Raw genomic sequence first — 27,254 nt, 5'->3', positions numbered from 1 at the left:
CTCTGATTGGAAGGCTGGAGCCCCACATTAGTTCCCTTTCTCTTAGGCTTCCCTCCCCATCCCAGTTCTACCAGGTAACCCCTCTTCCAGCCTTGCATGTCCCATTCTAAGTCCATCCCCTACAGTTTCAACATTTCCTCACTTCTGCCTGCTACAGTGTTCTCATCAGCATTCTCATTTTTTACATTTGTTTCAAGTTATCTTTTCTGGCCTTAACACTGCTCAACTACCAAGGATCATTGTTTTTCTCCCTCTACTCCAGGTCTACTTCCACATAAAAACAAGAGGACAGGGGCTGGGCTCTGTTCCTAACAGTTCCCAACCTAGAGCACCCTGCTTGCTTATTGAACACAAGGACCCAGATCACTGCCTTCCGGTAGGAGGCAGTGGCTTTCAGACTGCCCCAGAAAACCCTAAGGCTATTCAGGGTGTTCATAAATGACTGACTTAAATCTTTGAAACAATGGATGCAGGAAAAGGAAACTAATTTTTGTGCACGTAAATATGCCCAGAGGAAGACTGTAGTGCCACACTGCGGGCTGAGTTCACACACACTGCACCCAATTCAACAAATGAATGCCAGGCAAGCAAGGTGGATGTGCCTCTGCTCATTCATTACTTGTGCAAAAAGCTTTCACATGTCTCATCGTAATATCATTAGTTTTTCTGTCATTAATTCTTTATATTTATGTAAGTCAAGCTTCTGGACCTACTTTAAGTATCCAAAATTGTAAGGTCAACTTGTATAAACCTGTCACCTCTTGTATATAGAAATCCTGCAGAATTTCCTCCAAACCAACCAAAATTCAGAAGTAAACAGGATGTTAAAGGTGATTTTAACCCAAATTTTTTTATCAAAACAACTTCACTGTTCTTCATAACAAAGAATTGTTTTAACTTAATTAACATAAGAAATTGAGACAAAGTACCCAATTTTGTAACAACTTAACATACTGAAGTTAAGCAAAACATTTAATCTTGGAGAAAAAACTATGCTTCAAAACATTTCAAAACCACTGTCTTAAGGAAGTAAGGTTTAGGATGAAGTGGCCTCAACCAGGAAAGGGAGTCAAGTGATAAACAATCCAGCAGAGGGCTCTGTGTAAAAATGTTTATTTGTACTAATGCTTAGAATACAGGAACTAAAGAAAGAAAAAAGACACCTCAACTCCAAAGCGACAGTGAATTAGGGCCTGCCCACAGCCAAGGGGAAGCACACTCCAGGATGTCCTGGCATGGATTGTCCCCCAACTACTTAATGTGTCACCAGGCAGAAAATTGAAGAATCGGGGTGTGAAGACCTTAGCAGCTGCTAGCGAGCGTGCAAGGGAAGAAAGGGATGTCTCTGTGGCTTCCCACAACCCAGGAGCCAGGATACACAGAACAGGAGGCAGAGGCTCCCAATTCAGTTAAGGGCAGGAGCTGAACACCCAGGTTCAGGAAGAACAAAAAGGGGATTTCGGAGGTAGGCTTTTTCATCGAGTTAAAAAACAGGCACATTATCCAACATCTCCCTGTGGCCCCCAAGCTGCTGGCCTGGCCCCCTGATGCTTCCCCTCTCCCCATAAAACCAAAAGGAATAAGGAGGGGAGGCAGAAGATAGGAAATAACAAGGGTGGGGAATGCTTCAGTCACTAGAAACCACCTGTGAGTGGGAGCCAGGAGAGCACAAGAATGAATCAGGGTGAAGCTGCTATCCCCCGGGGGTGGGGCAGCGGGAAAAGGGCAGAGCCAAGAGCGTCCTGGCTCAGGCAAGGATCCTGGGTAGCAGGAACAGAGGGCCACAGGGAGCCACTCTGGGGATAGGAGGCGGTGAGGCTAAGCAGCACGAAGGGCATGGGAAGATCCTTGCCAGCGCCACCTAAGCCCCTGCAGCTCATTCCCAGCTGCTCCTGGCAGAGGCCCCAGCCTGGTGGCAGAGCTAGAGGAGTGAGCTGCTCTCCACCCTTTCTCGGAGGACACTGTTTGAACCCTGTGATCACCAGAGCAGGGGCCCAAGGCAGACAGAGTGAATGCACTTCATGGAGAGCAGTGAGAAGCGGGGCCCACAGGTACTCCTTGGGGTAGTGTGCTGCTCAGTTCTCCCTGAGGGCCTGGGGCCAGAGGCGGTCAAGAGCTGCCACCTCAGCTTGCTGCTGCCAAAGGCAGGTTGGCACGACCACCCGGAGGTTCTCTGGACTTGTGAAAGAGAGGAGGGAGGGAAAGGGGGTATGAAAAACAAGAAAGGAGGAGAGAAACAGCTCTAGATGTATGAGGGGTCGGGGGTGGCCACATCAAGAGGAGTTCTGATTCTGGTAGATGGAAGCTTTCTCCTTCAACAGGTCCAGACACAAGTGGCAGCTCCAGCTTCCTGTAGGGAAGCATAACGAGGTTACAATGGGTCCAACACAGTCCTCATCTGCTGTCCCTCTACGCCTCACACCTCACCTCCAGCAGCAAGATCAGCTACTACAGGACTGGAGATGCCCTGCAGTAGCCAAGTTTCAGATTTATCCTGAGCAAGGAGGAACCTTTAGGTCTTCAAATATCATGAAAAATAACTCAATGGAGATGAAAGAAATAATCACCTGGAGGCCTATTTCAGAATACAGACTCTAGGTCCTGCTCAAGAGGGCCTGGGCAGATGTTTTTAAAGCAACCCAGCTTTTAACTATTTTTCTTCCTTTTTAATTGGGGGGGAGGTAATTAGGTTTATTTATTTATTTATTTATTTATTTATTTATTTATTTATTTATTTATTTATTTATTTATTTATTATTTATGTTTAGAGGAGGAACTGGGAATTGAACGAACCCAGGATCTTGTGCACGCTAAGCACATGCTCTACCACTTGAGCTATACCCTCCCCCTTTAAACTTTTGATTATAGAAGAATCAATTTGACACAACACTGTAAAATGATTATGAATCAATAAAAAATGTTAAAAAAAAAAAAAAAAGAAGAATCAGACTTTGTTCTCATGGCCCCAAAGGTTAGAATAAAGATCATGAATGGAGGCTCTAAAGAAACCAGTTTTGATTCCACAACACAGGTTCTTGCGAAGACCATGGAAAGATGAGAAGGGCTCCCCTCCAGGTGTCTGAGCAGAGGCTGAGGACCCAATTAGAGGAAAAGGGGGCCAACTATGATGACCCAATTTGTTGTGACCCAAGTCTAGTTTCATAGAAAAACAGGAAATGATGTCCCTTATACGAAAAAATAACTGGCTCATATCTTGCTTATTAATATTTGCTATGGTTGATTCTTCTACGCTCTTTTTTTTCTTGAGAGACAAAATTAGCCCTTAATGCTTTGAAGGTATAAGCACAATTGTACATATGTGTATTTGAACATTGGTCTGGGGAACAAAATAATATTCTACAGTTTTTATCAGTTCTTCAGATATGTAACTCAAAAATGTAAGCTCCTTTCTAACCCAAAGGTTAATATGCAGCAGTTAACAAGCTTTTCTACAAATAGCCAGAGAGCATTAAATATTTTAGGCTTTGTGAGCCACATATAGTCTCAGTCACACCTTTTTTTTTTTTAAACTCCCTTTAAAAAATGTAAAAATCATTTTTAGCTTGTGACCTACATATATTAGCTGCAGCTAGATCTGGCCAGTGAGTCAGAGTTTGCTAACCCCTGACCTAGAGCCTAGACCATTTGACAATTCTACGGGGGTGCCCCCCAGCTGCCTGCAGCTCTCCTGTACCCGTGTCTGGCAGCACTTCAAGAGGAAAGCCCTTCTACAGTTAACATGGAATTGTGTCTGTGAATTGGTATCTTATGGTTAAAAATAATGAAACACAAAATACACTATTTCTCCCCAAACAGATGATGAGAGCTGAGTGCTCCCCTACAGCTGCTAAAGGAATCTCTGAATTTGTTAGTGGCCTCCTTCTGGGGGCGTTGGTAGGTGACAAAAATTTGACCTACAATACAAGTCAGCTCACATCACACAGTGAGCCACTTTCTCTTGCCTGTAGTGTTGGTCCACATCCTTTGTCACAGATACTGGGCATTTGTGTCCTTCTAAGTATGCTTCTGGATTTCTAAAAAGGAGGGGCTTTGAAAACATTCTGAACTGAGTGAAGGCAAAGTGCCTACTCCCTAATCTGGAAGAATATACCACTGATAAGAAACCTCACCTATTGTGCAGGTGATTTTCCAAGTTACTAATAAAATAACTTCTGAGTAAGAGATCTGGGAAACCTACCTTCAGGAGGCTCAGACATGGATGGGGTGAGACAATACATGTGGTAGCCACGATCACAGTCATCACAGAAGAGCAGCTGGTCCTAGAGAAGGCAAGACAGAAGAGGGAGGGGAGGGGAAAATGACTAATGGGCTGCAGTCGGGCCCCTGGGGCAGGTAAGGAAGGTGGGCTTCTGTAGACACTGCTGCTACTTCCAAATGGGTGGGACAGATGGCAGACATGTAAGGACAGACATGGGACTCTCCAGACAGAATACCACTGCTGTCCATCTCCACCCAGTCACTGTCATCCCACTTGGACACTACCAGCTGCTTAACCAAGCTTATGGCCTCCAGAGTGTTCTCCACAGAGCAACCAAAGTTATTTTTTTAAAATGTTATGACAGACCACATTACTCCTGATTAAACTCTCAGATCTGGTGGTCCCTGCCTTCCAGTCTCCACTTCTACTTGATCTCCCACTGCAGGGAGGCTCCAGCCGGCCCCAGGGGCCTCAAGCCACTGGCTTGTCCACCTACAGGCCTCTGACTTGCTGCTCTTTCCTGGGAATGCCCTACCTCCAGGTCCTCTTGGACGGTCTCCTTTGTATGACCCAAACCTCTACAGCAACATCATCTCCTCAGAAAAGGCCTGACTACCCACACTAGTTATCTCGTTACTCTCTGCCCCATTACTAGTTCCATCTTCTTTGTGGTTCATCATAAAAATGTCACTCATTTCCTTGCTTATTTCTTGTTCCCACAAGAAGGTAAACTCTACAAAAGCAGGGACCTTGTTTGTCTTCAGTGTCCTTGGTGCCTAGTACAGTATCTGACACAAAGTAGGTGACCAGTTAATACCTGCCAAACAAACCAAAGTTCCCGCTGGGATGCTGGGGAGGGGTGTGCAGGGAGGTCTTACCCCCTTTTAAAAGAAAGCTCACTTTGGAGCGACAGTGGAAAGGACAGTAAGAGCTGAGGAGCATGGGGGGCTGGGACACGCACGTCATTCTCGGAGGTGCCACAGATGTTGCAGCACTTGCACTCGATGCATTGCCAGCGGTAGGTCTTCACAGCTGCCATCATCACGGGTGTGAACTGGAGGCAGGACGGATGCCCTGTAGGGGGAGCGAGTGAAACAGGCAGCCGGAAACTGGGGAGAAGCGAGGTGCCCCGGTTGACTGCCAAAGTCACTGGATGCTGGCAAGCCCTGAGCCCCTCGGATACTGGGTGCTGGCTGAGGCCGCCCTGGCCCTGGGTTGCAAGTACCTGAGCGGCCACAGTCAGAACAGGATACCAGCTCCTCGGGTTGTCCTGTCTTCTTGTTGATCTTGGAGTCCCCCAGGCAGAAGTCACAGTAGTTGTTGGGCAGGGCCAAACCATCGGGACCTTTCTTGGCTACAGGGAGAAAGGGAAGAACTTTGATGATACCCATGTGGGCCCCTGGGTCTCTCAACATCCCTGCGAGGAGGGGTTTTCATAACCAGGCCGACTCCTGCTTGCCCCACCTCCAACACCTCAGCTTACATTTCTGCTCCTCGGACCTCTGGGAAACCGGGGTAGGTGGCTGCGAGTCTTCCTTGTCCTCGCCCTCCTCCTCAGCCAAGTGGGAGTGGGCATAGTGGTAACTGAGGCCTGGTCGGTTCTTGTAACGTTTTCCACAAACTGAGTGGGCAGAAGATTGCAGAGAAAGGTGTGAGGATCCGAGAGTGCCAGATCCCTGCCCCTCTAAGCTGTGGGGCTCCACCTGAGGCAGAGGTAACCACCCCCATCGGCTCTGCTCGGGGACAGGTCTTCAGTGACAGCCGCCTCCCCCTGGCTAGGAACATCAGGTCCTAGGGCTCTCCAGCTTCCGTGGCTATTCTCCCTCCTAAACCCCAGCCCATGGACATCTCTACTCTTCCAGAGGCTACTAGGAGGGGAGCCCATCCACACTGGCCCTGGGAATAGTCCGGGGAGTTCCAGGTCAGGAAGGAAAGGATATTTCTACAGTCTTGTAACATGGCAGAAGGAGGAAAGGTAAGGAAGAGACTCTAAACGTTTTTACGTCTCCATAAATGTGGGAGGCTCATGCCACACCATATGTACAACACAGTCCATCTCTGCCCAATGTGGATAAAGGAGCAGGGAGTGGATCTCTTGGGGATAACCTACCGAGTTTCCTGGGGCTGCTATCCCCCAAAGAAATTCAAAGACACTCCCACATCAGTGCCCTGCCCAACCCCACCAACTAGCAAGGAAAGCAGATCCCCATGAGGCATCTTGTACTCTTGAGCACTGACACCAAGAAGAGCAAGGGGGTCGGCAGGAAAGGAATGGGGAAGGGATGGGAGGAGGTGGCGGATGGTGGGGAACATTAGCTGACCACCAGGTATCTGTTTTGGGGAAAGGGGAGCAGAGGGCTCTGTTTCTAACAGGTTCCTTATAATGCTTTTGAAGACACCCCATGCAGTGGGCCCAAGCAGTCCCAGGAGCAAGCTTGTGGGAGACAAGCAGTGGTAAAGGCAGCTTCCAGGACTGTGAGGACCAGAGCACAGCACAAAGCCATCGCTCCTATCCCCATGCCATTCCAGAGATTTAAAAACTAGCATCACAGATGAGAAAGGCAGGAACAAGGGAGGAGGGGAAAAGGGACAGGAAAACCAAAAGTCTGAAAAGTTGAGAGAGCTACCTCTCTGGGGCGCTTTCGAGGTATGCTTTTGTTTGAAACTATCTGAAAGACAGAAAGAAAAGTCATGAGAAGAAGGCCTTGATACACTTGAGACAGGTGCAGCAGCAGCAGCAGAAAAGTGGAGCAAACGAGAGAGAAACCCCAGCGGTGATGGTGCTCCCAGGGTGGAGAGACAGAAGTGGGGCGAGTCAGAGAAAAGGGGGAGAGAGAACAGACATCGAAAAACTCGGTGCTGGACTTCAGGGGCCCTGGCTTGACTGGGGCCAGCAGACCTGGATGCCATCAGGTTGAAAGGCCAACGCTGCCTGCTGTGGGTGCCCCCTCAGGCACCCCCACCCCAGAGGACAGCAGAAATCTCCCCCAGAACATGCAGGTGCCCCCCCATCGTGGAGTAGAGGCCAGGGCCTCTCAGGGATATCAGGGGGCCAGTCAGCAGGTAGGACAAGAGCCCAGGCTTGTTTTACCACTTTTAGTAAGAGCACAACCTTCCCTCCTCGCATATCCCGAGGAGCTGGGTCCAAGGCAAGGACTAGCCAACCACTCGTGAGGCACTCACTGTCACAGGCATAGGGCTTGTCCCGATCCTCCAGGATGGCAGCGTCCAGCTTCTTACGGGCACTGCCCACACCTTTACCCTGTTAAGAAGAACAAAAAGATGCCCTTACTAAGGTATCTAGGTCGGAAGAGTTAGACTCTCCTGGAGTGGCTGCTAACCTCACCCAAGAGTGAAAATGGCAACAAGCAATAAAAGAGTGAGCCTCCGCAGGCCCCCCGCTCCCCCAGGCTGTCAGCAGCACCCTGGCCCTCACCTTGGATTTTCCCTTGCCGCGACGCTTGGGAGTGTCTTCTTCATAGTCCTCATCGTCGAGGTCATCCAGGAAATCATCCGGTTCTAGGATCCGCTGAGTGGACAGGAAGATCAGAATGGGCAGAAATAATGTACCTCCAAAAGGTCCCCCACGATGGGTCCGGCCAAGGCTGTCCAGAACCTCCTCTGTGACCTGGCCCCTCCACTCGAGCCTCACACCTCCTGCTGCCCTTCAACACCCTATCATCCTGTTGTTTCAAAGCTTTGGGCTCTCCTTCCTCTGTGCCTCTCTTCATGTTGTCCTGGCCTGTCCTAGCCTGGACTGCCTCTCCCACCACCTCTAAGTGGATGAATCAAGTGTCGTGTTTTTCAGAAAACTTTCCCTGATACTTCACAGCCGTGCCCTCTCCTGCCTCTGATCTGACACCATGAGAGCACGTTGTCAGTGGCTTCCTTTCTAACACCTCACTTCCTAGATTTAAATTAGAGCTTTCCTATTTACTTGTGTGGCCTTGTGGGAGGTTTTGTTTTTTGTTTTTTAAAATTTTTTACTGCTCTGCTTCAGTCTCCCTGTATGTGAAATGGGGACCATTATTTCATAAGGTTGTAGAGACTGGAGAAAATGATGGAAAAGCACTCAGCACAGTGCCTCACGTATTTTTAGCTCTTATTGTTTTATGTACAGTTTTATCTTCTTGTTGGCAGGGACAGGTCTGCGCTACCCCCAGGCACCAAAAAATTTTGTGACAGAAGATGAATGAGTGAGTCTGTACTTAGAAGGAAGGCAACAGAGAAGACTGGATGGTAACAACGAAGCCACTCAGAACTTAGAGCTCATTAAGGAATGAGCAGGAACAGAACTCCAGGGGTCTGCTCCCTGGCCCACAGCTTCTGCTTCTATTCTGATTACTGGGTGGCCTCTGATGAAGAGGATGCTGGTTTCCATTAAAGTCCCTCAACCACAGAGTTAATCTTGTACCTTCCGTGCTCGACTATTCGTCACAGGAAACTCGCCCAGGCTGTCATCATCAACTCGAGGATCCGGGGCACCTCGCTTCTCCAGGGGGTCAGTGCGCAATAGAGCTTCTAAACTACTGCCGTCCTGAGAGATAAGTCCCTCCTTCTTCAGGGTCTGGTCTGTGTCTGCAGGCAAGGTCAGGATGGGCAGAGGCTCAGAAGGGCTGAAAGCAGACCTCTCTGGGTCTACACAGGACACAGTGCTAGACCAGCCACAAGCCAGTCACTGTCTTCTGGTCTCTGGCTGCCCAGAAACCAAGACACCATAGTCCATCTTGGCACCATAACGTATTTGTTTACTTGTCTCTACTAGACTGAGTTCTTAAAAGGAAGGAATCACATCTTATTCAAGTTAGTATCTTTAGGATCTCGCACTGGGGCTGGTTCATAACAGGTGATTAGCAGGCCTCCCTGCTCAGGGTGGTGTGCTTTACCTGGTTTAATTGATGGGAAAGAAAGCCTCGGATCCTCAGGAGGGTGTGCTCGCCGCTTTTTCCGCCAGCGCCGGGCAGGGTAGGAGTATAGCTGCCCAGAGGCCAATCCTGTGGAAGGAAGGAAGGGAGAGAAGTCAAATCCTAACCCAGTCCTAGAAAATGATACCACACTTTCTAGATGAATAGGCTCTCACTGAGTTCTAGAGCAAAGGAGGAATATGGACAGTGAGGGTCCGGAGACAGAGGAGGCATGGTTTATGGAAAAGAAAAACAGATGTAAACTCAGGGGCTCTGGCTAACACATAGCTCTCCAGAAGCCCAGTTAACAGCCTCAGTAGCACAGCCCTGTAGCAAACAAAGCTGCTTCATCCTCCCTGGGCTTCTAATCATGGGAAGACCTGATTCACCCATGGGTAGAAAGCAGCAGGAAAAACCCTCCCAGCTGGCTCACCACCTAAGCTGAGGAGGATTCTTCCTCCTTGTGCTCCCAAGTGGACCCTCACCTGGACCCCGGTGTCGCTTTTCCATCCAGATGTAACAGTTGCTCTGGGCTACTCCGGTCTGTGAGTCCAAGAAAGGCAGGCGCACGCTGCGCTCAGCACAGAGGCGGGCATTGTAATTGTGGCACTGCTCCATGGCATCTTTGTAATACTGCTCCCCAAGGCTGCAGGAAAGACAAAAATGAGGTGTGTGTGTGCTGGGAGGCAGGGGTGAGAGGCGCTTAGCTCTCCCTCTCCCTTGCCACCTGCTTCTCTAGATGGCTCAAGGGACTGGGAAACTGTCACTTTGCTTTAATTTCTTTCATCTCTGCCTCATGGGACACCAAGCCCCTTCACTAAGCCATCATGAGGTAAGGTACTTTACAAATAAATTACCATCAGGAACAATTTCATCATGTGTCCAATCAGACCTTACTCTGACCCATAAGGAGGGGAAGAAAGCAATGTTCATTCCGTGCCTCTCGTGAGACCAACCCTGTGCTAGCCAAGACGCTATTCCTCTTGACCCTCAGGATTCTGAGAAGCAGAGGTTAGCTCCTTTTTATAAATGAGAAAAGAGTTCAAAAGGTCTGGGGAACTTACTCAACTATATTTATCAAACTACAGTGTAATCTACACAATGAAATTCTACTTAGCCATAAAAAAGAAAGAAGGAAGTTCTTCATGTAAACAGTCTCCAAGATAACTAGGGAAAAGAAAAAAGGTACAGGCTGAGGAGTGTTATAGGATGCTACCATTTATGTAACCAAGTGGTGGAAAAGAAACTATAGGCCTTCAAGGAGAAAAACCAGGTGACTAGAGGACTTTCTCCTCTGTGCCATTCTGCATCTTTTGAATTCTGAACTAGGTATTTTCCCAGCTAACTGATTCTATATACTAATTTTACAATCATTGGAAAACATCTGAAAATACCTGAACACTCTTGAAGTCCACCTTTTACTGAGCACCATTATACTCATACAAAAGCTGTTTGCTCAAAGGCCTATTCTAGACCCTTGTCCATTCTCATACCATCAATTTTTTTAGGAAAGAATCTTAGACTCAAAAGATTTAATTTGAAATCTGAATTTTTTAAGTGCTTTAAAAAGCTGCAAAACTGCACAGTGCCAGGAGTTATCTGGTTCAAAGAATCATGTAAGTAGAACCAATCTTTTTCTCATCTTTCAGGGTTTAACAAGTACTGGAGCTTTAACTATAACAATTCACATTTACATAATTGATCAATCTTAAAATAAACAGAGGGCAGAGGTGATTTCTTTCCCACAATATTCCCGGCACCCATGAAGGTGTCTGGGACATCTTGACTTGACTTGGTAGTAAAATGACCTGGCATGGCTGAAAGTCACCACATAAACATGGACATTTAGTCAACCCATGTGGACCTCAGGTTCCTATGCTATAAACTAGGCTGAACTAGATAAGCTCTGACATACTCTACAGAGGGAGACTCCTAGCATGAGAACCTAAGTAGCCTGTTGCATATGTCCTCGACTACAACTCAAGCTACACCAACAAACCCTGCTCTGGAATCTGAGGGGGCTTTTACTGGGCAGCCACAATAGACCACTTAGGCACAGCTTGGCATGCTCCCAGCAACTGAAAAAGACGCACATTGCACACAAGGCAGTGACACCACAAGATAGCCTGGCTTGATTCAGTGAGCTATAATGACTGTAATTTGAGGTAGGCATGAATCTGGTGTTGGAGATTAGAGAGAAGGGAACAGACTCACATTTGCTCGCCTTTAGGAGGCAGCCATGTCCTCCTCACTAAACAGAGGAAAACTGGATAAACAAGGCTGAGTGCAGCAGCTCCTTTGTTTCTGCTGATGGGAATTGATACTGACACTGGAAGTCAAATGGAAGGAAGGGCCAGACAGGCTGAGAGCTGCAAAGTCAGAGCCAGGAGGCTGGACACAGTCTGGAAGGGGATGAATGAGATGTTCTATCAAAGCTCCTGGGAGTTAATTGGGATTTCAGAAGGTGAGGCAAACTGTCTCGTGAGTAAGAGAGTTGAGAATTAAACACACAATGGAGGGAGGCAGATCTGATGAGGACAGAGCAAGAGAGAATGAGAGAGATACTCTTAAGTACTTAAGGCTCCCATTGCAAGAAATTTCAAGCAAACATTATTCTTCAGATCTCGTTACCTAACTCAGAAGGTTTCAAAACCAGTCAGCAGCAACAGCTATTTTACATTATTATTTTGCCCTAATAAGACCCCTTAAAGATTGTTTCAATTCTGATACCACATTTGGGAGGGAATTTACAACTAGGAAAATTCCTGTCCTAGGACAAAATGCAGGTCAGAAAAGATGAGCTAGTGACCCTGACCTCGATGTATAACCTCTGCTGTTGAAGACTAGGCACACTTTTATCAAGAGATGCGCCAGAAAAGCATCTCTTTCCAGGATGAGAATGGTATAGAAAGAATGGAAGCCCCTTCTTAAAGGGCAAGTTCCGTAGGTGACTGTATTAAATGTGGTCCACAGCTCTCTACAGCTAGAACTGAGAAGGAGAAAGTTGGTTTCTCATCACTCAGGAATCAGTGGCTGGCGACCCTCAAAATTGCTATAGTTCTTTAAAGAAAAATAAGAAGTCATGCTCTATGTAAATGGGCACACCTCACTTCTAACACCACATAAAAGGGCTGGTAACCCTATTTCACAGATGAAAGCCTTTCAACATAAGGACACAAAGAATCTCATTACATGTAACTCTTAAACCTAGGCAAGTCTGACATTCCCCCAGTATAGTAAGATTTCCAAGGTGGAAGCTTTGGTTCTTTTTTGAGAAACACGAAACTTGTGTAAAACCTTCCCTTACAATGGGGTGGGAGGAGTCAACAAAGAGAAAGGCAGGGAAACAAAGAACATCTGAGTCAGGAAGGATAACTATATAAATGATAGATCAACAGCGTCATCTCTAAATTGAGGGAAATGTCAGCTTGAAGAGAGAGCTGGGGAAACTGGAGTGGGCAGATCAGAAAGATAACAGTGTTGGGAGGAGGGGTGGCTGAAAGAGGCAGCAGGATGCAGCTGAAAGCAAATTAAAAAAAACCACACACACACGCACACACACAAGAGGAGAAGGAGAAGGCACTTAGCGTAATGGAAGTGGGAAAGCATTCTCAAAGAAAAGGCTCCAGGTAGGGGGAAGGAGAGAAGCAATGTCTCCTTAAAAAAGGCTCTTGGGAAGAGTGTGGCTCAGCCCATGACACAGACAGATGAGAAGCTTTGAGTCCCTTAGAAGAGTTCCCAAACCTTTACTTTGTCATCCAGTCAAAAGCCAAAAACCCTGACTGGACAACTAGACATCTCAATTTTCTTATCCCTGCCCCAAGCCACATTTACCCATTAAAAGGAGCTTGCTCTATTCGCCCACGGGGCATGAACCCATTTCAAAACTCATTCAGATTCTTCTTCAGGGAGGAGACTGGGTTAAATCAAGTCCCAAAGCATCTTTAACTCACAGCTAGCAGGCCATTCTCCACTTACCCAACAACCATTAACTTTAACTTGGCTGGAAATTTGCCCAGCCCAAGAGTGTTGCACAGCGAATACGGCCGACCTAGATGCCCCTCTAGGCTGCCAGGGAATCCTGGGCTGCGTCCGTCCAGGGCCCGTTTTCTGATGGCTGCGATTGGCGACACACACAGACACACACACACACACACACAGCCCGCCCCAGAACGTCACCGGGCTGTTTAGAACAAAACAGTCCACTGCTGCTTAACGGCGCAAGGGCTGCAGAGACGACAGGGAGGGGTCGGCGGCTGAGCTTCTCGGGGGCTCAGGCCGCTCCCGGGTCCGCCCTCGGCCCGGCTCCACCGGACTGAGGCGTCTCGGGAGCGAACCTGGGACTGTCTCTCGTACGCAACGAGGGCACCATACTCTGGAAACCGTCAACCTGAACGGAGCGCCCAGACCGCACATCCCCACAGGGAGGCTGCCCGTTAGGGGCTCCCGTGTGCCCCGCTCAGGGCCTCCACAAGTTTTCAAAGAAGCGCAACGTCTTCTTCGGAGTCTCCTGTTGCCCTCCCGACTAGGAGTCGCAGCACGGCCTTCCCGGGCACGTCCCTCTCTCTGCCTCGTTCTTCCCGCACCGCTCCCAACTCACATGCCCCTTACAAGAACTCCCGGTCTAGGAGAGAAAGAAACGGCCACTCACAGCTTCACTACATTTTCCACCACAGCCGCCATCTTCCCAGCTCTTCTCCCGCAGGCCGGGAGGCGCGGAGCCCGCAGCGCGCAGGCGCCGGCACCGCACTGGGAACTAAGTTCCTCGTCCTTCTGCGCAGGCGCCGTCCGGGCGCGCGCGCACAAGAGCGAGCGGCGGAGAACGAGCTTCGTGTCTGCTCTCGGGTCCAGGGCGCTGAGGGACGAATGCGCAGGCGCGACGGAGACAGGCAGAGTTGGGGGCCGCGAGGGCCTCCCCGAGGCTACTGCTCCATCTCTGCATCTTCCCTTAAGTGGAGCGGGAAGTGATAGGGAGGATCGGGCCTGGTCTAGAAACGAGAATGTGAGAAGTTGGTGAAAACTGGCAGGCCCAGTGGTGGTCTAGATGGAGCTAGTGCGCCCTGCTACCTCACCGACCTTTAACCTTGTGGTTAACTCTTTGTCCTCACTTACGGGTCAGGAGTTGGTGAAAACCCGAAGGTAAGTGTACAGTCCACTTGGCTTGCCAAACATGTGCCCATTTTAGGGAGAGGAAAATTTGCTCCCAGAACCTGGCAGTTCTTTGGCCAGAGTATTGGGATCTGACAAAATTCCTCCACCTTCCTGCCCCCAAACCCAGCCACCAGCTTGATTGGTGCCCACCTCTTCTCCCCTACTTCCTACTCCTAAACTCGTTCCCTCCACCAAAGAACTTCCCTCCTGCAGCTATTCCTCTCTCTTCTGTACCGTTTATTTCTCCTTCACTATTGAAACATGCAAATTCTCGCCTACAGACTTGGCTTAATAGCCTCTACCATTAACACAACGTTGTAAATTAACTGTATGTCAATAAAATAAATAAATAAAATAAATGGGATTAAAGCATCAGAGCCCTTCCTTAGGCCCATATCTGCCTTTATCACCCCATTTCTTCTCACTCTTTTAAAGCAAATACTCAAACAAGTTTATACCGTAGAGCACAGGGAACCATATTCAATATCTTGTAGTAGCCTGTGGTGAAGAAAAATATGAGAACGAATGTATGTATGTTGCTATGTGACTGAAGTATTGTGCTGTACACCAGAAATTGACACATTGTAAACTGACCGTACTTCAATAAAAATATATTTTAAAAAATTTAAAAAATAAAGCAAATACTCATTTCATACTCCCTACATATATATATATATATTCACACGTATGACTGAATCACTATGCTCTACACCAGAAACTAACACAACATTGTAAGTCAACTATACTTCAATTTTAAAAAATGCTCCATCACTGAACAATAGATACTGTACATGATCTGAACCAGTGACTGCTATGTATAGTGTTTCTCTCACAGACAGGAACCAAGGAGTGGAAATTGGGGTGCAGCCTCTTGCAATCTCAACTACTGACTCTTTTCCAAACTGTTTTCTGTCCCTGCCACTCTGGGCTCTGGTTGATCTAGAACCTTTAGGACTCAAGGAAAGAAAACTTCCACCAGGGGGTGCAATAATGATTTCTCTAAATTAGGAGCTGAGACTGTCAAAGGGCTATTTTGAGTTTCACCTGCCACTGGGCAAGAAAGTAAAAAGGGGGTTCCATTGTCAGCTGGGGTGATTGATCCTAATTGTCTAGGGTAAATAGGATTGCTGTTACCCAGTGGGGGCAGGGATAAGTGTAAACAAACCCCAGGGGATCTTCTTAATATTACATTCATGTGATTTATGGGAGACAATCTTGGTTGGGCATTTAAGTTCAACCCTCCCACTGAATACAAACTAAAAAACAGAGGAAGCGAAAAAAATCTTAAAAGCATTGAAAAGCTAAGTAATATAGTGAAGAATTACTAGGCCAACATTTAGGAGGTTGAAACCCAGGGCAGAAAGCCCAGAATTCAAGGCAATTTTTGTCCTAGGGACATTTACTGATCTGGAAGATATAACTGTGAAGCTGAACTGTTGTTTGGCAGTCTTTGGTGGGGAGGGTCAAAATAAAAACCCAGAACCTGCTCAAGGTAGGAAGTCAAATACCCCACTACCAACACATACACGCTTTAAGATTGGATCCCAACTTCTATGGAATAATAGCCCAGAATCATATGATCTGGGTAGTAGAAAAGCTCAAGCCTTGAACTTGGATTTAAGCGGACTTATTCTTAGAATGCCCTTTGTCACCTGGCAGAGGGGCAGAGACCAAGCGATACCCTTTCTGAAGGAATGTACTGTCATTCAGGGCCTCCAATTATTTCTAAAAATATTTTTTCAGATACAATATCTGGCTCTTAGTCAAAGATAATCCAGCACAAAAAGAAAAAAGAAACCTTGCATAAGAACCAATTGCAAACAGTAGAAAACACAGATTGACCTGCAAAGATTTAAGATACTGAAATAATCTGATACTGACCATAAAATGACAATGATTACCATGTTTAAAGAAGATAAAGACAAGCATTAAAAAAATCTGCAGGCAACAAGTCTCTGTTAAGAAGTGCCACAACAGAATTTTTAGAGAACCACATAGAATTTCTCCAACTGAAAAGTACAATAACCAAAATTAAGAACACAATGAACTGGTTAAAAAGCAAATTAGACATAGCTGAAGAGAGAATGAGTGAACAAGAAGATACCTAGGAAGACATAGTCCTTAATATAGCATGAAAGACAAAAGAACAGAAAATACAGAATTAGAGGATATTGAAACATAGAAAATACACACAGAGGTCTAAAATACATTTAATTGGAGTCCCAGAGAGTAAGGAGAAAGAAAGGGATAGAGGTAATATTTAAAAGAGAAAATGATAATTTTCCAAAAATGATGAAATACATGATTTCACACATTGAAGAAGCCAGATAAAGCCTGAGCAAGCTAAATACTTAGTGGAAATAAATACTGAAGGGTTTACAAATATAAAATGGTAATAATTGGCAGATCTAGATGAAGGTGTATGGGGTGTACATTGTACCTTTCAGTATTTCTGTAGGTTTGAAATGTTTCAAAATTAAAAGTTTGGGGGAAACATCAGTCCTATATAGGGAGATCCACCAAGGAATCAGATTCTTTAAAAAGAAGGTGTGGGACATGTCACCTGGTAGAGATCCCTGAACGGGTAAAATGCAGGCTGAAGGCAAAGGGAACATGAACTGGGGAGTGAAGAGGGAGGATATTCCCACCAGCCACAGTTCTGTTGTAGAAAAAATCTGTAGCTTCTACATTTATTTCTTTTCTTGCTGTGTCAAGTATATATTTTATATATTTTAATTCTCCCATTCTCTTTCTCTCCGCTCTTGTATATATGGTATATTGGTGGTAGTTAACTTTACAGTGTAGAGTTCACAATTTACCAAATTTTGAGATGGGCTGCTAAAGGAATTGCAGGAGGAATGAGCACCATCTAGAAATCCTGGACTTGGAAGTGGATGTGATAATTGACAAGATTTTGAGATGTCTCCCTTTGGAAAATGAGTAGATGTCCAACAACAATGTCTCTTCCTATCTTGGGGAATTCCTTGTGTGGGTGGTATTAGGATATATATGGCACTATACAAGCTGAAGAGGGAGGGTCCCTCACTCCACCTCTGGCTACCTTGGTGAAGCAGGTCTCCTGAGTATAGTTAGTCTGATGCTTTGGCTTCCCTGTCTAGTCTCATTTCTCCACCCAGACATGGCAGCCCCACCTGGTTTCCCAGGGCCCTTGGGCTGTTACCTGATGCAGGGCAGGTGGGGAGCAGTTCCTGGGACCCAGGACAAGAATGTCCCCCTTTCCTGGCCACTCTGCCATGAACTTTAGCACCAGGGTGAGGTGCTGCTTTTCAGCTGGGTGAAGCTATAAGGAAGGTGTTTTTTTCTTGCCTTCCCCTCCCGGACAGGTGGGGACAAACCACTCAAGCACTGAGGGGAAGCCGGCAGGTGTAGGTGCTGGCCTTCGGCTCCCCACCTTTTGCCTTTACACTTTCCCAGGGTCTGAAGCTGAACCTCTGTGGGAATAGAGGGTTTCAGTTGAGGACAGGCTTTGCGGTCTCACAGACCTGGGTTCAAATCCCACTACAGATTGTGCAACTCCTACTCTCTAAATGATGGCAAAAATTTCAGATTAAAAACAAAAAGTTTGGTGGGAATGGAAAATGATACAGCTCCTAGGGAAAACAGCAGTTCCTCAAGAAATTAAATATAGAATGACCACATGATTCAGCTGTTCCACTTCTGTGTATATACCCAAAGAATTGAAAGCAGGGACTCAAAATATGTGTACACTCATGTTCATAGCAGCATTTTTCACAATTGTGAAAGGGCAGAAGCAACCCAGGTGTCCATTGATGGATGAATGGATAAACAAAATGTGGAATGGATGATGGAATATTATTCAGCCTTTAAAAAGGAAATTTCAACACGTGCTACAGCATGGATAAACCTTGAAGACATCATACTAAGTGAAATAATGCAGTCACAAAAAGATAAATACTGTATGATTCCACTTAACATCAGGTCCCTAGAGTAGTCAACTTCATAGAGACAGAAAATAAAAGGGTAGTTTCTAGGAGCTGGGGGGAAGGGAGAATGGGGAGTTAGTGTTTAACAGGTACAGAGTTTCACTTTGAGAAGATGAAAAAAAGTTCTGGAAATGGATGGTGGTGATGGTTGCAGAATAATGTGAATGTAATTAATGCCGCTGAACCATACACTTAAAAATGTTTACAATGGTAAATTCTGTGATATATCTATTTTACCACAATTAAAAAACACCTTACAAAAAAAAAAACTACAACAACAACACAGCAGTGTGGCAAAATGTCTCCTGGTCTAATTCTGCTTCTGCTTCTAGTATGAAATCTCTGCCTGGAGGCAGGAAAGGCTAGGGGTGAGGTGGGAGTCTGAAATTTGTAGGGTCAAAAGGATGGAAAAGAAGCAGCAGAATGGAAGAAGGGGCTCACTGAGGGCAGCAATGGCCTCCAGACACCAAGCCCCACCTCAGCACCTTCCCCTCCTCTCTGTCCCCACCGTCCCCACCAGGGGCCAGTCCTCTTCCCACCCCGGCTTCTTCCTCTTTGATCTTGGGTCCATCTCTCACTCTACCTGGACAGTGACCCTCCTGAAACCTGGGCTGACCACATGTCTCTCCTGCTTCAACTCTGTCAGCAGGTCCCCATGGCCTCAGCTTCAGCCTTGCAAGCAAAACTTTTGGAAGCTGACTCCAACCTGCTTTTCCAGCTTCACCATCCTACCCATCCTGAGCCCCTAGTTCCTTTATGTCACACACCATAAACATTTCTGAATACCTTCCATGTGCAAATGAATAAACCCTGCAAGGTAGGTATCACTGACTCCATTTTAGAGATAGAGAAACTGAGTCTCAACACAGGCTGGGTTGGACTCAGAGACCTATGCTCTTTTCACCACATGGTGGCTTGTCTCCTCTCTGTCATTCACTCTGGTGCCTCCGTGCCTTTGCTTATGCATGAGCATAAGCCTGTAGGCCTTCAGCTTTGCCTCGGAATTGCACCTGGTCACCGTAATGTGCCAACACCACCGCACCCCTGCCCCAAGCACTCCCAGTCATGGTATCCAACTAGGTTGGAAATTTATTTGCTTCCAAATTTGATATCCTTCCCACAACTAGGCTGTGAGCTGCAGGAAAGCAGGGGCCGCGTCTGTCTGGTGCCCCAGCACCTGGAGCATGTCTGAGGGCGTGGTGGATGCTCTGATGAGATGGGTCCACTGATGAGCACAGCTGATCCTTCCCGGCCCAGGCCCAGCCCTCCCTCCTGCCTGCTCCCTCAGTCCTCTGACGCTGGAGAAGCTGTTGGTCCCTTGCACTAGGCCTGTGGTTATCCTCTCACTCTTGGGTCTCCCCTGACAAACCCCCTGAGCCCAGCGCCTGGCCTATGGCAGTGCTCAGCCACCTCTTGCCAAACACCTGAATCCATGTTGGAATACCCCCAATAGCACTTGGTTTATTCCTGCTTCATTCTAACTATGGGCTCAAAATGAGGTAGTCTTCCAGAGGGCAGGACCCACCCTGCACAAGGCCCCCTGGGACTGGGGTCTCCCCCAGGGCCAGCCCATGGCTCCCAGGGACTGGCCCGTCTTCAGGAGGAGCCCTGGGACAGGGTACTGGGAGCGCAACTACCACAGCAGCAAGTTTTATTGCAACCAGAATCCCCTGGTCATGTGGGGGGGGGGGGCAGAGGGACATCAGTCACTGATACCATGTTCCCAGTCCATGACACAGAGCCACAGGTCCAGCTGGCTGTGCCCCGCGTCTTCCCCCGCCCCCGATCAGGGCATCGGCATGGCTGAGGCAGAGGGAGGTAAAAAGCAGAGTCCGTTTCAGCAGAGCCTTCATCCAAGCGATCTGAGGAGAGGTTGGTGGTGGGGGTCCAGGTGGCCCAAGATGCACAGGGCCCTCTGGGCTGACTTCTGCACAAGTCCTCATGGGGTTTGAGGGGAAGCAATGAGGCCACCCTGCCCACAGGGAGAGGGCGGGAGGGAGGGAAACAAAGGCTCAAAGTGAGAAATCCCTGGCCAGCAACCACACACAGGTAGGACCTTGGGACCCTGACTTCTAGACCAGGGCCGTGTCCATCCCCTGCCTCCAGCATTCATTCCGGTCTGGGCACCCAGCCTGGCCATTCTCGGGTCCTATGTGGGGATCTGCAGGTGGCCCAGGTCCTGGTCCATGATCTGGAGGACGTCGTCCAGGATGGAAGGCCCCAGGTCCACGTGCAGGGAGAGCAGGGAGCTGGCATGGGACAGGAAGGGCTCCTCGGCCCCTGACTCGGTCAGCCCACTGTGGGCCGAGCCAGCCTCTGGAATTCTCCAGATGTCCACACTCCCTGCCTCCTGCGGGGAGGGCTGTGGGGAAGGCTGAGGGGTCTCCAGGTGCAGGCGAGGAGGTTTGGGTGGGGCCTGGGCGGTGGGCAGGGTGAGGGCTTGCGGTCCGCCGATGACAGGGAGGGAGATGGCGTTCTTGAGCAGAGGGGACGGCCCGTGGGGGAGCTCCCGCCCACACAGCGTGGAGGTGCGGGTGAACTGGAAGGGGAGCTCGAAGCTGCCATCTTCCTCGGCTTCCTCGACCGCTGTTCCCGGCAGGAGGTGGAACTTGCCCTGCAGGAAGGAGATGTCACCGAACATGTCACTGCCACCTCCACTGCCGATGTGAATGGTGTGTCGGAAGTCCCCCAGTGGCGGGCTGATCATGTCTGAGGACAGCAGGTCCCGCAGCTTCTCCTTCTTGCCCTTGCGGCCGCCGCGCTTCAGGTAGATGGGCACCTTGGTAGACATGGTGACCTTGCCACCCAGGCCTGGCTGTTGAGGCCGGGACAGTCCGCTCGCCGGGACCACGGCCTCTGCTGCCTCCTCCCACCACCCTCAACCAGCAAGGCCCAGAGAGAGCTTTCCAGACACCAAAATCTTGCCAAAGGTCTAAGACTAGGGTGTGAGGTGTGATTGAAGTTGGCCCAAGGAATTAGGAAAAGAAAGATTAATGATCAACGAAGTCAGAGGGTTGAGATAACAAAAACCCTCTCTCCCCAAAGGGCTGAAAACTCTTCTGAAAACTGGAAGTAGGAAGGTGCAGAGCTCTTCCACAGTGATGCTCTCTGGGCTTGTCCTCACCAATTTCTCTCCGGTTCGTGACTGAGGAGCTGAAATACCAAGGGTAAAGTCAGGGACAGAAGGACAAAAGGCAGAAGCGTCCGCCAGGAGCCCACATGGGGCCACACTCCCGTGAGGAGCCCTCCTGGCAGAGGCCCATGTTCACTCACAGGCTTACTGCCCCTCAGGGCCTGGATCACCAGAGCCAGTTTTTTTTACATCAGCCAACACTGACAAATTTATTCTAAAATATCATTTCTATATGCAAGCATGAGCAACAAAATGCATTACTAATTATCTCCTAGAAAGGAAAGGAAAAAGCAGTAAAGGAAATATGCAGAAAATGTACCCATAAAGCATTAGGCGTCATGGGGGTGCCTACAAGTGGGGAACCTGAGTGACAGGCCTGAAGTCATATCCACAGCCCTGGCTCTGGTCTCTTGTCCTGGGTCCCCAGCTCTGCTCAGCAGCATCGTCTGGGGGCTCACCCCCTGTTGCACTCAACTCTTCCCTAAGACATGACCAGTGCTAAATTGTGTGGGGGTCTCACGGATTTGTCTCAGCCCCCTACTTAGCTGAGGATGGAGATCTTGTAACTTCTGTCTTGCTCACCCAGGCCAGATGCACAGCAGGTGTTCAGCCACCAGTGCCTAATGACTGCCACCTCCACCTCCCATTTGGCTCCATTACATCCCACCTGGAAGTGAGGTCACTTCAGAGTTTCCCTTTTCTCCTCCTGTGGGTTAGGAGTTTCTCACAGACAGGGGCTGAGTCTTATATAGTTTCTGCCCCTTCTCCCTGCCCTAGCACCTAAGAGGAAGATGGACTGGGGGTGGGGGTACAGATACATGGTTGGGGTGTGGGGGAAGGTTCTGCTCCAAGCCTGGAATTTGCAAACATATCCCATTTAATCACCACAACCATCCTGCTACATTCGCATTTAAAAATTAGAGCTATCGGACATTTTGGAGAGATTCCCACAAGGCGTTGCAGGAGAGAAGCAAACTGCAAAAATGTAGCCTAGAAGATTCCATGTACTGAAAGCGCTGACCAGCTCCCCTCCCCACCCCCTCTACATCTATGTGTGTGTAACTACGTATCCGGGTCTGCACAGGATTATATCCGATGCTGGAACAGAGAAGAAGGTGGAAGGCCCGCACTAGGCTCATACAGCTGCCTAGACGGGTGTGTCGGGTCAGCAACATGAGAGGAAATTTGTCCTCCACGAAAGTTATCCTTAAAATTTGGTCCTATTACTAAAAAATGATGTGTGGAAGCTAAATATGAAAGCTATTACTAAAAAATGATATATAAAAGCTAAATATGAAAGGCTGATCACCAAAACGTTGAGAGGAGTTCTCTCCAAGTGGGAGAATTTCAGGTGACTTTCCCTTTCTTGGTCGTACTTTCATAAGCTCAAATTCTTCATAATAAACATGTCTTATTTATGAGCACATATTATTCATGTAATCAGAAAAAATCAAAGATATTTTTAATGTGGAAAAAAGTACATACACTCTGGAAGGGTGTCATACAGTTCTAACAGAAAAAGGAAGTGGAGCGAGCACTCCCTCTGGTTCCCACGTTGGGAGATTGGCCCAATATATAGAATCAGAGCATGAAAGACAGAGAAACTTATCCAAGGTCACCCAGCAGGTAACCAGAGAAGCCCACCCTCCCAGGGGGTGGCAAGGGCTGAGCAGGAGGGAAATCATTGGGGAAGGGTGAGCAGCAGCAGGAAGGCCTCTGCCAGTTCCTCTGCCTCAGTCTTCATCCCACGCGGGGTGAGGGAAGACTGAGGGGGCTGGCAGGAGGGAGCAGGAAGGAGGATGCAGAAGAGGCAGAATCCCAACTATCCGCTCCCCCTACCCCAGCCCAGGCCCTTACTCAGGAAACCCCACCCCAGGACCGGACACTCTGGGTCAGTCGTGCTGAGCCACAGAGACCGGACATCTTGCTCCTCCCAGAGCACCTGCAGCTTAACAGGAAACAAAGGAATGACTCTCAGGTGGCAGAATTCCAGTTCAGCTTGGAAGGAGCTGGGGGAAGGGCAGGGAGGCAGTGAGTGCTCTGAGGTCTTGGAATCTCATCGCTTATTTATCCAACAGACATTCATCCCTGCCTGCCATGCCAGGTCTGGGGGGGGGGCAGGCTGACACACATCCTAACTGTCCCCTTGGCAGACGAGAAGTCCTGGGGTTGCTTTTCCTTCCTTTTCACTCATGGGGAGGGGAGTTGACTGGTGGGATTTGCCCAGAACTCGGGCCAACCCCGCCCCCCATCATACAGGGGCGCCAAGACAGCCTGAGCGTTTCCATAACAGATCCAGCATCCCTGACAGCTCTCTCGCACTGAGCCAGATGTACCCACCCAATTCCAGATGTGGGGAGAACTGAAGCTGGGGGGAAGGGTTGAGCCAGTGTCAGCCACCAGGGGAGAGCTGGGAATTGCAACCATCAAGCCCCAAGTATTCAGATTTGGAAACCACGAGACCCCAGGCTCCAGCTATCCTTGCACGGTTTCCATCTTCACGCTCTCAGGCACAGCACGATGGTGGGTGGCATTACTAGCCTTTACAGAGGCAGAAGCTGAATCTCAGAAATGTTAAATAACTTTGCCAAGGTCACCCAGCTAGTAAGCAGAAAAGTGGGCACTGCTACCCAGCTGGGTCCCTATGGCTCTGATGCAGGGCGCCATGCCAACCTCTGTAAACTGCTTGGGGAGCAGGAGAGAAATAGGCTCCCAACCGGGCTGAAGCCATAAGGCCTCCAAGTCTCCTCCATTTAAGTTTTGCCTCTTGGCTGCCCCCGTCTCTCAGCCTACAGGTGTCCAGAGATATGAGAATGAGCTCTCCATCAGAACAAGGCTCTAGGGGGCTGGGATGCATGGCTTCCTGTAGCTTTGGGAGGAGCAGATGGGAGCCATTCCAGCTCTGTGGGCTTGCCCTGGAAGGAGCCCTGGACCTCCTTCAGAGAAAATGACTTCTTGAAGGCAGAGCTCCTCCTGTCACAAGGGATACTAGGCCATGCCCCACTTGGGGTGTCCAAAAAGTGGTCCCCTGACCTTGAAATCAGGAGACGGAACTCGAATCCATCTCCACCTGAGACCCACTCTAACCTTGGGTAAGACACCTTTCCTTTCTGGGCGTCACCTTCCTCATCTATGAAATGGGATGATAATGAAACCATCACCAGGGGGCTGCTGGAGACCCTAATCCATACTACAAGTACGAGAGGGCGCCGATGTACAACAAAAAGGGTTAGCAGGTATTTATTCAGCAAATAGCTGTTAAGGCTTTCCTTATGCATTTTGGTTCTCCAGGGACAGTGCTCCAAATAAAACCAAAACTGAACAGCCCGTTCGCCTCCTCCTGCCAGCTGCGACTTAGCCTGCATAGAGTCTCCCTCGCGGGTCGCGGGGTTCCCCTGCGTCCCTGTGCGGAACGGCGCTCGGCTCCGAGGCCGCTAGGTGGCGCGCGCACTCCCTCTACTGCCCCGCGTCCCTGCGGAGTCCCCGGGCGCACAGGGGTCTCCAGCGCGTCTCGCGCTCCAAGCAGGCGCCCCCCAGGGAGTGGCACGTTTGCATACCAGAAGCGAATTATCTGCGGGATTGTCTTCTCTTGAAGGGGGTTCTGGTCTCACAACCAGACAATCAGGGGGAAAACGGAGCGATCGGGGATCCTGCCCGGGTATCCAAGCTCTGGGAGGAGCCTCTCCTATGCTTTCCGGCCTGGGCGATGTCTGACTGTCCGCTCGGCGCACGGCCAGAGCTCGGGCCCCCGCCCCTGGCTCCCACGGGTCCAGCTCTCAGTCTCAGCTCGGGTTCCGGCGCCGACCCCTCCCCGCCCTCTGCCCGAGAGCAGCCCAGCCCAGCCCAGCCCGGATCCGTTTCAGGACACTAGCAGCGACGGCTAAAGATAGGAGGACACCTCACCATTGACTAAAAATACGACCCCGAGCCCGGACGGGGACGCTGGGCAACCGGAGGGCACTCTCGGCTCCCGAGGGGTGGGGCGGGGGTCCTGGCGCAGCGTGGAGAGAGGGACCGGGAAAGTTCGGATTCCGGATGCGCAGCGCCCCGCAAGCCGAGGGGGGCGCAGGCGTGGCCGCCGGGACCGAGGCACTGGCGGGAAACACCGTGTAGCCTGAGGAACCAGGGAAAAGATCTACGTGGAGGTGAGCTGGGGGTCGGGCGTGAGGTAGGATGGGGTGCCTCCAGAATGGGCCTCTCAAGGGACTCCCTAGGAGCCGCGGTAAGGCTGCAGAGTCCCGGCCTGAACTCACCTCGACGCTCGTAGGCGGCCGACTGGGGGGCAGCAAAAGCTCAGGAGCTGGACCGCGCGGCGATGGGACCAACCTAGGCTGTGAACTTACTGTGCGGACCGTGGCCCCTGAATCCCCGCCTCCGACCCGCGGAGCCAATGTCGGGGCCGCCTCAACCAGGCCCCGCCCACAGCCCCGCCCCGCTCCGGGGCCCTTCTGAGCTCCCCCTTTGGAGGCTCCGCGCTGGGGTCCAGCAGCCGCGCGCGCCCAGGGGTCCAGTCCAGGTTTGGGCGGCCACTGGCTAGACGGCTTCGGGAGCTCGGGCTGAACTCCGCGAACTCCGGCGGTGCCCGTTGGAGCCAAAACTCTCGGCTTTAGGAAGTCCGAGAGGGTGGCAGCGGGAAGACCGAATTCTTCAGAATTCGCGGAGTGTCCTTGGACGAATTCCCTCCTTGAAGGGCTGGGCCGGGGGAGGCGCCCGCACAAGTGTATTCGGTGACTACAAAGGAAATGAATGAGGGCTTGGAGGCACCTACATTAAAAATTTTCGAACTTCCTAGAGCTTTCAGGAGTTTGCCGCCCCCTAGAAAAGAGGGCATTGAGGGTGTTTGGGCAGAGGGGCTTGGCCACACCCGGATTTGCTGTCAGACTAGGTGGCTTCCGGGGCGGGGGTGGGACCCTAAACTCATTCCATCGTTGGTTGTTCTATTGGCTGGTTGGTTGGTTGCTTGGTTGCTTGGTTCATTCATTCGATACTGGAAACATTTGCTGAAAGGCAGGCCCTGCACTGGGTGCTGGCGATGGACTGAAGAGAACTCTGCTCTTGCTCCTTTCGGCGATTCAGCCGATACTTGTTGAGCATCTATAGGAGCCAGGCGCTGCTCTTGTGGCCAAGGATTCAGCTCCCTCTGTGGGACATACTGTCCAATGAACGGAGGTGGAGGAAACCCAATCCCCAAGCACACAGTGATACCCTTGTGGGCGGGCAAGTGCTAAGAAGAGTGGGGACAAAGGAAAAGTGGAGATAATGGGGTGAGGGGACCTTGCTTTCTGGAGAGACAGCCATGACAGCACAATGTGACCAGGATGGTAAAAGCTTCCATACTGTAAGTGTGGGAGGGACTTCTAGAGAGAGGAGGTCAAGATGGCAACCTGAAGGAGGGAAGGATGCTGGGGGTGGGAGTCGGGGAGAGCCAAGTCAGGAGGGAATGAAGAATGGAAATTAGGGAAATGGGTAGGCAGAGGAATGCCCCCCCCCATAAAGATGTCCACATCTCAGTTCTCTGGAACCTGTGAATGTTTTGTTACATGGCAAAGAATAATTAAGTTTGCCAGTGGAATTAGTTACTAATCAACTGTCTTTAAAATAGAGGGATTATCCTGAATTAGATAGATGGACCTAGTGTAATAAAAATGGTCCTTAAAAGTGGAAGTGAGAGACAGGAGAGTCAGCAAAAGAGGTGTGATAATACAGAAATGCTCTGTTGCTGCCTTTGATGATGGAAGAAGGGGCCACAAGCAAAGGAATGTGGGCAACCTCTAGAAACTGGAAAAGACAAGGAAACAGATTCTCCCCTAGGGCCTCCAGAAGGAACATGGCCCTGCTGACCCCAGGTTGGACTTCTAACCCACAGAACCATAAGTGAATAC

The 27,254-nt window shown here is 49.5% G+C and overlaps 2 protein-coding genes across 4 annotated transcripts; both read right to left on the bottom strand.

Annotated features, from left to right (window-relative positions):
• Positions 1-1,097: 1,097 nt before the first annotated feature.
• Positions 1,098-13,895, bottom strand: DPF2 (double PHD fingers 2). 3 transcript variants are annotated; one of them, XM_015249903.3, is made up of 12 exons: positions 13,775-13,895; positions 9,609-9,769; positions 9,106-9,213; positions 8,634-8,797; positions 7,656-7,748; positions 7,403-7,481; positions 6,847-6,888; positions 5,703-5,840; positions 5,445-5,573; positions 5,181-5,293; positions 4,199-4,280; positions 1,098-2,350 (listed from the first exon to the last, which is right to left on the bottom strand). In XM_015249903.3, the coding sequence occupies exons 1-12, from the start codon at positions 13,804-13,806 to the stop codon at positions 2,274-2,276; spliced, it is 1,218 nt and encodes a 405-aa protein (XP_015105389.1). In that variant the 5' UTR covers positions 13,807-13,895; the 3' UTR covers positions 1,098-2,273. The 3 variants fall into 3 exon arrangements, with proteins under 3 accessions (XP_015105389.1, XP_072826382.1, XP_006216763.1); XM_072970281.1 differs by having other exon boundaries at positions 13,724-13,833; XM_006216701.3 differs by lacking the exon at positions 6,847-6,888.
• Positions 13,896-19,873: 5,978 nt separating this feature from the next.
• CDC42EP2 (CDC42 effector protein 2) lies at positions 19,874-25,848 on the bottom strand. Its single transcript, XM_015249920.3, has 2 exons — positions 25,626-25,848; positions 19,874-21,392 (listed from the first exon to the last, which is right to left on the bottom strand). The coding sequence occupies exon 2, from the start codon at positions 21,028-21,030 to the stop codon at positions 20,389-20,391; it is 642 nt and encodes a 213-aa protein (XP_015105406.2). The 5' UTR covers positions 21,031-21,392; positions 25,626-25,848; the 3' UTR covers positions 19,874-20,388.
• Positions 25,849-27,254: the final 1,406 nt, after the last annotated feature.

The sequence above is a fragment of the Vicugna pacos genome, chromosome 10, assembly GCF_048564905.1.
Source record: "Vicugna pacos chromosome 10, VicPac4, whole genome shotgun sequence".
Taxonomy (NCBI): domain Eukaryota; kingdom Metazoa; phylum Chordata; class Mammalia; order Artiodactyla; family Camelidae; genus Vicugna; species Vicugna pacos.
This window is presented reverse-complemented; position numbering and strand designations above follow the sequence as displayed.

What these genes read in the sequence shown, in the direction of transcription:
- DPF2 (XM_015249903.3), bottom strand. Translation starts at nt 13,806, where the DNA reads ATGGCGGCTGTGGTGGAAAATGTAGTGAAGCT. An exon ending in GAGGTCCGAGGAGCAGAAAT is followed by an intron (nt 5,574 to 5,702) that starts GTAAGCTGAGGT and finishes TTCTCCCTGTAG; the next exon opens with CCAAGAAAGGTCCCGATGGT. An exon ending in GTGGCACCTCCGAGAATGAC is followed by an intron (nt 4,281 to 5,180) that starts GTGCGTGTCCCA and finishes TGCCTTCTCTAG; the next exon opens with GACCAGCTGCTCTTCTGTGA.
- CDC42EP2 (XM_015249920.3), bottom strand. Translation starts at nt 21,030, where the DNA reads ATGTCTACCAAGGTGCCCATCTACCTGAAGCGCGGCGGCCGCAAGGGC.